The sequence below is a fragment of the Pundamilia nyererei genome, unplaced genomic scaffold (genome assembly GCF_000239375.1).
Source record: "Pundamilia nyererei isolate P.nyererei 1_Seehausen unplaced genomic scaffold, PunNye1.0 scaffold00096, whole genome shotgun sequence".
NCBI classification, from domain to species: Eukaryota; Metazoa; Chordata; class Actinopteri; order Cichliformes; family Cichlidae; genus Pundamilia; species Pundamilia nyererei.
In genome coordinates this window covers 833,241-845,125 of record NW_005187497.1, presented here as the reverse complement: position 1 = coordinate 845,125, position 11,885 = coordinate 833,241, and the positions used below count along the sequence as shown (strand labels likewise).

The following is an 11,885-nucleotide window of genomic DNA, read 5'->3' as shown; positions in this document are numbered from 1 at the left end:
AATGACAAACACGAGGGAAGCCAAACAGTTCAACAATCAAATGTGTTCCTCTTCACAGGGAAGGCGTAGGTGGCCACAAACACACAGGCCACACGCTTTCAATACAAAGACACTCTAGCACTGGGGTTTTACTCTCCATCACCTTAAGTATTTCCAGGCCTAATTGCTGAGTGGAGTCAACTTTTAGCAGTTTGATTCAGTTTTATTTATACAGCACTAATTCGCAATAACAGTCACTTCAAGGCCCATTATATTGCAACATAGTGACCCTACAATATTAGAGAGAAAACAGCAACAATCAGATGATCCCCACTGAGCAAGCACTTGGATATAGTGGAAAAGACGAACAGAAGAAAAGGCAAAACACACACAAACAGCAAAAGCACTGCTTGGGTGGTTCAGATCAGGTTTGGTGTAGATTGCAAGCTTGATGTCTTCTCTTATATGTATATATTATACACATACATGCATACAGTTTATTAAAACATATGCATAGGAGTGGCTTCGTGCAACGTACAGTAAACAAACAAAACAGAAGAATAAGAGCAAAATCTGGACCGGATCAGTATTGTGTAATCATCCTTTGCCTTTTACCTTATGAGTTCATACCTTTGCATGCATCTATTGGATTCTCTATTTGGGGAACTCTCTCCTCTGTTCTATAGATGCTGTTAAAGGTTATATTTACTGTAAAGCCAGATTTGCAAAGAGTTTTGCTGAACGTAATAAACAAACTGGCCACTTAATGACAAGTTTAATTTTGGACTGAAACTTCTGCATGTCAGCGATTGTAAATCTGTTTAAACATGTGTTCCTTTGCCAGGGACCACACAACCTAAAATCTTAAAAAAGATGAGACCAGTTACATTAGAGGAGCAGATGCAATGAGCCCTGGGAAGGATTATGTATTTCTGATCATGTGTAAACGCTTACACACTTGCATCATTACTGAGATCTGATTTTTCCAAACTAAACTTTCTCTCATATGACAAAAAGAGAAAACAGAGACAACCTTCTTACCGACCTTTTAATTAAATGAGCTAACGAACTGTGATGCAGGTGTAAATTAAAGAGTGGATTAATTGATTTGCCGGGAGAAGTCAGGCAGAACCTCCTTTCCTTCTGTCTGCAGATCTGCATACCGGTCTCTGTAATTTTTTGACAAAGGGCATTGGTGTTGTGAGAAGGGAGGGAGGGGAGGCGCAGACAGCTGACGCACTGAAGAGGAAAGCGCAGCGTTTCGGTGCGCATCTTCATTATCGGCAAGTGGGATGAAAGGTGAGCAGCGCCTGTCCCATCCACGCAGACACTTTTCCTATGTCAGGATCTGATTCGAGCGGCTTTTATCAGTTACGAAACTGATCATCGGCATTGGATTTTATAGTTTGCAACTTCTCACAGATTTAGTGAAGCCAGATTCGGAGCGCAACAGCTGAGGAGAAGACGTGAATCTACGCAAGATTGTCTGAAACGAAGGACTCATCCCGCTCACTTAAGTGCAATGTCCAAAGCTTATGGATGTAATGCTAGAAAATCAAGGCTGCATTATGACAGCGAATAACTGAGGGATCTCAAAAGCACTTTTCCTCTTTCCTAACTTTTATTTCCACCAGACGATGGAGGACGCGCAGGCGTCAAGGACTTTCACGCCTTATTGCACAGCCAATACATGAAAAGAAGAAACACGATGACATCTACGGGCTTGTCGGAGAAAGCAATGAGGATCAGAAATGGGGCAGGAAACCACCATCACTCCAAACCCATCTCTAAAATATACTTCATCTTTATTTTGCTCCTGCTCATATTCACACCGATAGTGGATTCATCGTGGTGGTAAGTTTCACCACTGAGAGGAATTTGATGTTTCGTCCGATTGGTTGGTGTCACATACCAATCGAATATAAAGTACGACTTACAACAACGACAACAAGGGCAAAATTTCACCCAGAAAATATAGATAACGATTAGTTTTAATTAATTAAGTTTGCAGTTGAAAAAGTTATCTTACAGTGGATTTTATTGTTTAACCCTATGTATCCTTGTCCTTGGAGCTGTTACAGATTTAAAGATGAGAAATCCGTCTGTTTATATGTAATTTACACCTGCTTACTTCTCAGATTTTCTAGTAAAAGATCTACTTTGCTCACATGAACATCCACATCCATAAACGAAAAGAGCAGGCTGTGTATCCAAAGTTCATGAAGATTAATGATGTTGATGTGTGTGTTTGGGTGTGTGTGTATGGGGGGAAGGGGGCGTCTCCCCTATCCATCTATTTTGCCCAGAGTACACGGCAGGTGCAGGCGTTGGTGCATGAATAAATGCCCCTTGATGATTTCTCTTGAGGTTTTCAAGACCTAAAACATGCTGGAGACCCCCCACCCCCAGTCTCTCTCACCTGACATTGTTGTTCTCATATTTCAGGTGACACTTAACAGAAAACCTATTAAATGACTTTACATTTAACTAGCCAAGGGAAACCCCCCATTTTAAGATCTTACCCTACACTTCATAACAGTTAAGATCTAATTTATGAATTTATTTAAAGCTAAAACGCACCCATTGTAAATAATGCTATGTCTGGTAATTTCCCAAGAGAGCCGAAAGCACATATCATCCAATTTGCTCTTGAGTTTCCCTTTCAGGCAAATTCAGAGTAAACTGTGAATAAATCGTTGAGAAATTCCAAAGCAAAACGTAATTGATTCCTGCTTTTTTTTTTTTTTAAATCTTCCTTTGAATTGTTTAGGCCTATTTTTAACTATTGTAATAATTTATATAAGCACTGTGCGCCTTGCTGCACTTCTCTCTTCTTCTGTGTGTGTCCTCTTGGAGAGTCAGGGGTCCTTTGGCACAGCTGGTTTGTACAACACACAGTAAACACAAGCAGTGCTTCTGTTCTGCTATACTGCTCAGGCAGATAGTTGCATCTAGAATGGGACTGGGACAGCCATAAGAGGAGTGGAAACTACCTGCTATATCTGTTTCTGTCTCAGTGGCCAGGCAACACAAATGCGGCTGCGATTAGGGACTATAATGATATCCGGATGGAGAATAGAGTGTGTAGGCTTATAGATGGACTGGGGGGGGAGTGCTCATTTGTACTGTAGATGACGGCCATGTCCTGTTGATAAGAGAACCCCCAGAGTCACAATGCAATCAGCATGTGATCACCCTTCTTAAGAGTTGTTACAAAGTTGGGGATTATTTGAAGAAAGCAGGAAGCAAATGCATTTCACTGAACGAGAGGAATGTAATAATCTCTTCAACATCCTGAATATCTGAGTCTTAAGAAGACAATGGGGATGAATGTGAAGAAAAGTAGGAACAGTATCAATAATTTAGATTCATCGAAAAACATTTTACACGGGGAGAAAAGTAAACTAGTAAAGTTAACTGGCACAGAAGACAGAAAAAGAAAAACAGTTTGTCCTCTCTTTGTCTGAAGGCAATACAATCCACTTAACAGCTTTACTATAGCTTACTTGATGATTAATGTTCCATAAAACAAACCAAAGAACTGCTTTTGTCCTGGGGCAGTCTCGTGGTTTGCTTAGATACAACTTTGCAAAACTAAGACATGCTGCCTTGTCTTTTTAGAGAAGAGCCTTTCTCCTGGCAACTTTTCCAAACAAGCCATAATTTACTTGCTTTATTATTATTTATTTATCTGTAATTTCTTTGAGTATTGCACATGACATTGTGTTAACACAAACCTGAATGCTTCAGACCACACCTGCTAGGAGCACCTGGCTGTTTAATCTTTTACATTTGTCAGTTTGTTAAATTTATGCTGGTAATTGTTTTCTTTTCTTTTTTTTTAATCTATTTCTTTTGCTAGTTTAAAATTCTCCATTAGTGGGAGAGCCTTTCCTATTTTTACACTAGCCACATTTGGGAATATTAAAACTTTTTTTAAAAATATATAATGAATATTTTCTACCATACTGCTGTACCTCACTGAATGGCAACTGAATTAAATGTTGCTCAGGGGTTGCTCCTAGACTGCAGGCTGCACTTGAGAACCCTGTGATTACAAAGAAGGAGCACTGAGTACAGATGTCTGATAGTTAAAGGGCTTTTTTTAACATGAAAGCAGCAGTGATAAGTAGCAGGCTCCTTTGAGTCCATAGAATTTAATGAGCTCTTAAATGTTGGTTACCCATAATATAACCCAAAGATTTTTTGGGGGACCCTCTATATCTGGTAAACACTGGAATCTTCTTCACTCAGAGTTCCCAATTTTTTACACATTTGATTAGAAATGTGAATTGTTTGAAGATGTAGTCAGACCAGATTTCATGCTGACAGCTTACATGTGTTGGCATTTAAAACAAGTGGCACACCAAAGGCCATGTAGGGTGGGCTTCACCCCATTACCCTAAATGCAGCAAACATACGTCTCTGTTATTTGTACTATTTCCACTATTTGTATATTTCTTGAAAATCAGATTGGACTTAACCTCTTGCAAATCAGCTAGCTCAGCTAGCTACACATTTTTTTCTGTTTTTGTCTCGATGAAAACAGGAAGGCAAATTTGAAAGTAAACTCACTGGGAAAAGAAATCCTGGCACACAGTCTAGTGACAGCTGCAGGTGCACTACCACAGAGTGCGCTTTCAGTGGAATTGTCCTTGAATTTACCAACACTGTGTTCGATGGATCTGTGCGCAGGTACATCGGAGCTCTGGGTGCGCGGGTGATATGCGACAACATTCCCGGTCTTGTGAACAAGCAGCGGCAGCTCTGCCAGCGGCACCCAGACCTGATGCAGTCCATCAGCGAGGGAGCCAAAGAGTGGATCAAAGAGTGCCAACATCAGTTCAGACACCACCGCTGGAACTGCAGCACGCTGGACCGGGACCACACTGTTTTTGGCAGGGTGATGCTCCGAAGTGAGTCTGAACATACATGGCTAAGGCTTCTATCTGTGTGGTTCTTTGTGCGTGACAGTGGTTGTTTATATCAGTGACACTCAAGTTAATCATCCTCATAAATGTCTCCTCTGTTATCAGATAAGCAGGGAATTAATAGGTGTCTTATTAAATCAACTTTACCCCGGAATGCAAACAGAAAGAGAAATTGTTGTGGGTTTTTTACCTTCTCAGGAATGAAGGAACATTGGGAAAGTGGATGTTCTCTGAAAACAAGTAGCAGATTGAGAGATCCACACTGGTGATGTATAAACAGTAATAGGAGATGTAAATATTTGGGTAGATGTTTCTGGCAGCCAGACAAAGCTTTACTCCCTGACATCTCGCCTGTGTTCTGCTTCATTGCGTGAGCAGGAATGAGAACAGGAGGAGGGTGGGACAGCCAGACCAAATAACCTCCAAAATCTCCTCTCATCTAAAATGAAAACACTGCTCAATGACTTAGAAAGCTGCCATCTGTGCAAATTAATAGGTGAAAGGAGAGTCGGCTGGTCTAATGTTATAGCTGACATGCTGCTACCACTGTCTGGACCATCCACCATAGATGGACTGATCTTGGTATGCCTACCTTGTAGAATTTGCAGAGAGATGACTGCTTTGCTCACCCATAACACATGACTCTGGGCACTAGAAGAACAGCTGAGAAAAACAAGTGCTATGACAACTTTTGAATAATGTCACATGTCAGATATAGGCAACATTAGGTCTCTCTTTACCAACAGTCATAAGTTACTTCTTTAAATGATTGCAATTGCAACGCTCCCTTCCCCATCTATCCAGGCAGCAGAGAGGCAGCATTTGTGTACGCCATCTCTTCAGCAGGAGTGGTCTACGCCATTACCAGGGCCTGCAGTCAGGGGGAAATGAAGATCTGCACCTGTGACAGTCAAAAACGAGGGCAAGACAGTGACGACAAAGGCAATTTTGACTGGGGCGGATGCAGCGACAACATCAACTATGGCATAAAATTTGCCAAAGCTTTCGTCGACGCCCGTGAGAGGATGGTGAAAGATGCTCGAGCCCTGATGAATCTGCACAACAACCGATGCGGTCGGATGGTCAGTGGAAACATTTTTTATATTAATGTTTAAGCTTTATCTCTTAGTGGAATTGTAAATTTAGACATATTTAGGAAGTAACAATGAAAACAACAGGCTTTTCAGGAACATTTTCAGGGGACGCTTTTATTGTTGTTTTTGTTAAACGTAACATTGACCTACAAATTTATTCAAACATAAAAAGGCACCCAACTCAAGCGATGAACCCTTTTTGTGTATGCACACAAGAGATAGCTTAACAAAGACCCAATGAAATAAAATAAAAAAGTAGAAATAAAAACCAAAAAAAGACGTGTCACAAAACCTGAGAGATACACATGGCCCTTCAACTCATCCGTCTTCTGTGAGTCATAGATTGGTCTCTCCAAGCTTAAAGTTGGTCATAATAAACATCGACTCTTAAAATCATTAGAAATTCTTTTTTGCCTAAAGATGTCTTCAACTACTAGGCTAGTTGACTTACTTGACTAGGAAGTAAATCTCTTAAGACTAAGAATCTGTTTATTGAGAATATTCCGCATTATCCCAGCATCTATTGATGATGCAGCATAATGCATATTAATATGATAACTGCATATGAGGGTCCCATAGCATTAAATTCTGCACTGTTCAAGTTATTGACATGGCTTTTTCAGTAAAGACGTCTCTGAAGGATAATGACGTAAAAGCTGTTACATTAAGAATATTTAGCTAACCGTTATGCTAGGAGAGCTTATTACACCTACATCTTCTCTTGTACAACATTGTTGGCTTGACACTGTGTCACCTTTGATCTCTGCTCCAGGCAGTGAAGCGCTTTATGAAGCTGGAGTGCAAGTGTCATGGGGTCAGTGGTTCCTGTTCTCTCAGAACCTGTTGGCTGGCTATGTCTGACTTCAGGCGAACTGGAGACTATCTTCGCAAGAAGTACAACACAGCCGTCGAGGTAACCATGAACCAAGATGGGACAGGATTTATTGTGGCTGACAAGGACTTTAAGGGAAGCACCAAGAATGAGTTAGTCTTTGTTGAGAACTCTCCAGATTACTGTCTCATGGACCGTGCAGCAGGTGAGACACACAAATAAGCTACAAAAATAAAACCCCTTGCTTTATATTGTGTACATCCACAGTCCTCAGTCAGAACAGCTTTGACTAGTTGAGGGATGGACAAGAGATCTCTGAGGGTGTTCATTGGTATTTGGCACCAGCCTGTTGGCACCAGATCATTTGGGTCCTGCGATTGCAGCAGGTGGGGGTTTCCGTGGATCTACTCTTCCCAGCATATTCAACAAATGTTCGATTACACTGTGGTGTCTGGAGGCCTGGTCAACACCCTGAGCTTTTTTCCAACACCAGCAGCTTTTGTAGTGTAGTGGGAAACACTGTCCTGCTGAAGGAGGCCACTGTCTTTGGGAAAACAACGATATGTGTCACTAGTGAGACTAGCGAAGTTTAAAAGAAGGGTTTTATTATTATTGGCCAATGCTGATAATTCTTAAATAACTTTCTTGTGCTAACCTGCTAATTCTGTTTTTAACATGTCAAACTTTAGTAAAGTGCCACTGTTACACAAGAGTAATATTATTATGACAATCATTTATTATTACGATAAAGAAATTGCCTTAAGGAGGGTCCTTTTAACTTCTGAGGAGTAGCATATTGATATGTTGTGTTTGTGGAAAACATCAGCAACTCACATTCTGAGATTCAGTGAAGTTCTTTTGAAGTTGTGCTTAAACAGTTTAATCATTTTTGTGTAAAATACTGTTATTATTATTTAATTTAAAATCCTGAGTATGTTGTTATGGGACGGGGCAAATAGGACCGACTGCTTAACAAAATCTATGAGAATCAGAGACTCATTGACTGCAGGCTTGCATTCCTTCACAGCTTAAAGTTCAGTGATTTGACCTTTAACATCTCCTTTAATACCTAATGTTTGCTTTGCCTTGTTAGGCTCATCTCTTTCCTAAAGTCCAGCTCCTTCAGTAGAGCGTGAAGAACTTTGCTAACTCACTGTTAATATGTTAGGGACGATGGCATGTGCAGGGGACACGTTGGTTCTAAGTTAACAGATTCTGTCACTCCTACCTGCGGTTAGCTTGGCCGCACTTTGACAACTGAGATGCAAAGAAGGTGTGTTTGCTCAAAGGAAAAGCTGCCTTTCCTTGTTAAAAGGTGATCTTAAAAAGTAGCCGATGACCCTCCTCACCACTAATCTTCATTGTATAGGAATTCACAGCCTAAGGATACATGCAGGCTTATTTTTCAAATCTTTCCTTTGGTCAGCATTAAGCTCCACTCCCTAGAGCCTGAGGGGAAGATCTCCTCTTATCCTTTGTTCTCTCTACTTCTGGGATGCTTTGTTAATGGACCTGGCACCTGATTTTAGGCTTGGATTTTACACCTGAGTACATGAACACAATTGCATTTAGGTCTGAGACTATTCTGTTGGGAAGCTTATAGCCTGCTGAAGAGTGAGGGAAAGTGATATTTTGCTTTGGCAAAACAGTTTCAGTTTTCAGCATCAACATGAACATTGCCAATAATAACTTCTGCCAGCTTTCACTCCTGGGCATCCACGTAATCATGGAAAATTTTCAAAATGCTATTAAGCTGAGTTGGATGGCACAGTGCAGTGGATCTGTGTCTACCCCAGCTTCCTTCTGAGCACTGAGACATGCCTCTTAGGTTAAATTGGGATTCTAAATGGGTTTTAGGTGTGAACGCACAGGAGATAAAACATTTAGGTATATTGAAAAAAGTGCTCTATGGATACATGCGAAAAGGTGAATGTAGCTTATGGTGGAAAGACATTTGAGCGGTCAGTCAGACTATTTATTTGTGGTATAAATCGTTCAGTTCCCCAAGGGAATGCATAGACAGGAAACCCAGTATAGTTACTGGATGTGCACAATTAAAGTTCTATATTATGCCTACTTTAAAATAAGAAGCAACTTCTAATCAAGGAGCTGTACTTATCAGTGATTTAATAATGAAAGCACACAGAGGTATCACCCCTCTCTGCAGCTCTACAGGACACATCTTTGTTTCATGTTGATCAGCATCATTTCTGTCAGCAGCAGGTATTTCTGTTTCCTTAAATCTAATTGTATCTGCTGCATATTATCAGTCCAAATCAATTGTTTTTTCTAAAACAAAAAATAAAAGAGTCCCTGACCTTTAAAACTTTAACATATTACAGAAGTGTCATGAAATCCACTGCTTGTGTTAAGTTAAATTTTATATTAGCTGTTTAATATATGTAAACAAAAGTATCATACGTATAACAAACATTTGATTTCTTTCATCCTAACCTGTATTTCTTATAGTGATAACTATTTATTTTAATAGTCTGGCAGGGCATGCACAGATGGCTGTCTTCTAATAAACTAACCCTTTTCCTGTCAGTTGCAGTACCAATATTCTTTGTATGCCAAAACAACATCTCTGGTCCTTTATTCTCATTATAGGCTCCTTGGGCACAGCAGGCAGAGTGTGCAACAAGTCCTCAAGAGGCATAGATGGCTGTGAAGTCATGTGCTGTGGGCGTGGCTACGACACCATGCGAGTCAAACGTGTCACTAAGTGTGAGTGCAAGTTCAAGTGGTGCTGCGCTGTGGAGTGCAAAGACTGTGAAAACGTAGTGGACGTTCACACCTGCAAACCCCACAAGCGACCCGACTGGCTGGACGTAACCTAGGAAGGAGAGCGGACAAATCAAACGTGCACCTGACTCATTAGCCTGTGCACTAATGACTCCATTCTAGTTGGGATCTTTTAACTATAATACCTCTGGCTTTTGATGCTTTTATACTTCACAAACATTTGTTAGGTGATGGTAAACTGGAAATTAGAACCAGTTACTGATCATGTGCTGCTTTAAAAAGTGTTTTAAAAAATAATGTGCGGAGCGTTTTTGAATCAGACTTTGAAACTTTGATGCAAAATGGCTTAATATTATATTCTGTTGTAAATGTACCCTTGGTTGAGGCAGATATATGAGCTACTGCCTGCTTCTTGTTTTATAGTATGTAAAAACTGTGTGCACATAAGAGATGAAAGAGATAATCACAGTAGTACTTTGTCTGCCGATCGCTCCTTCAAGGTTGCCTTGTACACCTTTGGACTGATTCCCATTCTATTAGAACACTCCCTTTTAGTGCACTCACACTCCACAGTGGCAAAACAGTGACCTTTAAATTTTTAACTTAATTTTATGAAAAAAGATCCAAGTTGTTTAGAACCAAATCTAATGGGTAGGGTGAGTGGTCCAGATGTTACAGCAGACCTCTGCACATGATTACTTGGAGACTGGTGTTAGCCTGTGGTTTTTGCTTTTCCAAAACTTCCAAAACTTTTTTGATCCCACCGTGCACCCGAAACCACTGCTGCTAATTTGTGCAGCTATCACACTAAATAAATATAGCGCTTTCCAAGAGGTCTTTCTTAATTAAAGCCAGGTAATCACATTGTAAGGTCAAAGGAGCCACAAACAGAAGAGCAAGCAAAGACTTATCATTTACAGTGACAGCTCACTTTGTATACAAGGATTGTGGACACACCAACACATCAAAATAGCCTCACAAATTTTGGTCTGTTGTTTGAAAGATACTTGTACAGTATGCTAATATTTGACTGTAACAGATCTAACAAATCATTCAGCTTCATGGAAAAAAATTGTAATTTCTACCTCCGGTTCTTTGTTTTTGCTTCCATTATTACTGTGAACTTTAAACAAATTCCATAGGCCATGCTAATGCAGACAAGTGCACAGTAAAAAGAGAAATACAAAGCTTCTTTATTTTGGACGTAGTGACCCTCCAAAATTGTAAATTGCAGTGTCATACAACTGCATTATAATGAATACAAACTATTAAACCGGCCTTCCTGATATGTCACTGGAGCTGCAAATATTTTCAAAACTCAGTATTAGTTTCCAGACTGATTTATCTTAAATAGAGCTTTTGTTTAACATTTGCCTTATCCTTATTACAAAGGCCAAAACAGCATATTTGTTCAGCCATCATATTGTGACAGAACATATTTATAATGCAATCTTATGCAACTGTGCTTTCAGTTCTTTGTGGACACACTCACTGGCTCTGGCCGGTTTTTAAGAAGTGAATTATTTCATGAAACAAAGCCAAGCCATTGCAAAAAGAGCACTGAAGTAGCTACAGACCTTGCATTTGGCTTTCTAACATCTGGCAGTGCAGCCAGACATAGTGTTAAGCCATTGGAGACACAACCCTCAGAGGAGTTTATAGATCTAAATGAATCTGACAACAAGCTGTGAAATGCTAAGAGTCAACAAATTGTTTCAACTCCACGTAATGAGAGGCACAGCCAAAATAAAGTGCTTTGGACAACAGCGAATGACACCAAGTCAAAAGTTAATTGCAAGCAAGAAAAAAAACAGAAAAAAGCCAGTTTTGAATGTAAATGAAGAGTAATTTAGCTGTTTTTGAAAGATAAGAGGAAAACTGTTTCAGATTGTGGGCTCAGGCCTGGACCTGTGCTGTTCTGTTCATACTTTTAATTCCCAAGTTCTTTATAAGTTTTAACATGCTATATTCAATCCTACATCTGTAACCACAGGAGTTTCACTGATTTGGATTTATGGAGCGCCAGTGTCATAATTATGAGTTCATTTGGTTCTGTTCGGTCTACTATTAAAAGATGTCAACTTCCAGATGTTTTTCTTTTTTTTAATTCCAGGCAGAAAAACAGTAATAATAATCTTCTCAATTAAGCCTAAGGGCCTATAACCCACATGTATATATTTGGGTTTTAGGTATTCCCCTGGTCTCCTATTACAGTTATCATTACCTTAGCTATGGCATGGACGGGATAAAAACAATGCAAATGACCAGTTTGGTTTTTTTTTTTTAAAGTTCATTGTTCAGTGT

At 39.9% G+C, this 11,885-nt stretch overlaps 1 protein-coding gene across 1 annotated transcript; it reads left to right on the top strand.

The window, feature by feature from the left end:
* Positions 1-1,278: 1,278 nt before the first annotated feature.
* wnt2ba (wingless-type MMTV integration site family, member 2Ba) lies at positions 1,279-11,680 on the top strand. The gene is made up of 5 exons (XM_005740014.1): positions 1,279-1,833; positions 4,675-4,895; positions 5,715-5,992; positions 6,777-7,041; positions 9,447-11,680. Exons 1-5 carry the CDS (start codon positions 1,670-1,672, stop codon positions 9,674-9,676), a joined length of 1,158 nt encoding a protein of 385 aa, XP_005740071.1. The 5' UTR covers positions 1,279-1,669; the 3' UTR covers positions 9,677-11,680.
* Positions 11,681-11,885: the final 205 nt, after the last annotated feature.

What these genes read in the sequence shown, in the direction of transcription:
- wnt2ba (XM_005740014.1), top strand. Translation starts at nt 1,670, where the DNA reads ATGAAAAGAAGAAACACGATGACATCTACGGGCTTGTCGGAGAAAGCA. An exon ending in ACAACCGATGCGGTCGGATG is followed by an intron (nt 5,993 to 6,776) that starts GTCAGTGGAAAC and finishes TCTCTGCTCCAG; the next exon opens with GCAGTGAAGCGCTTTATGAA. An exon ending in TCTCATGGACCGTGCAGCAG is followed by an intron (nt 7,042 to 9,446) that starts GTGAGACACACA and finishes TTCTCATTATAG; the next exon opens with GCTCCTTGGGCACAGCAGGC.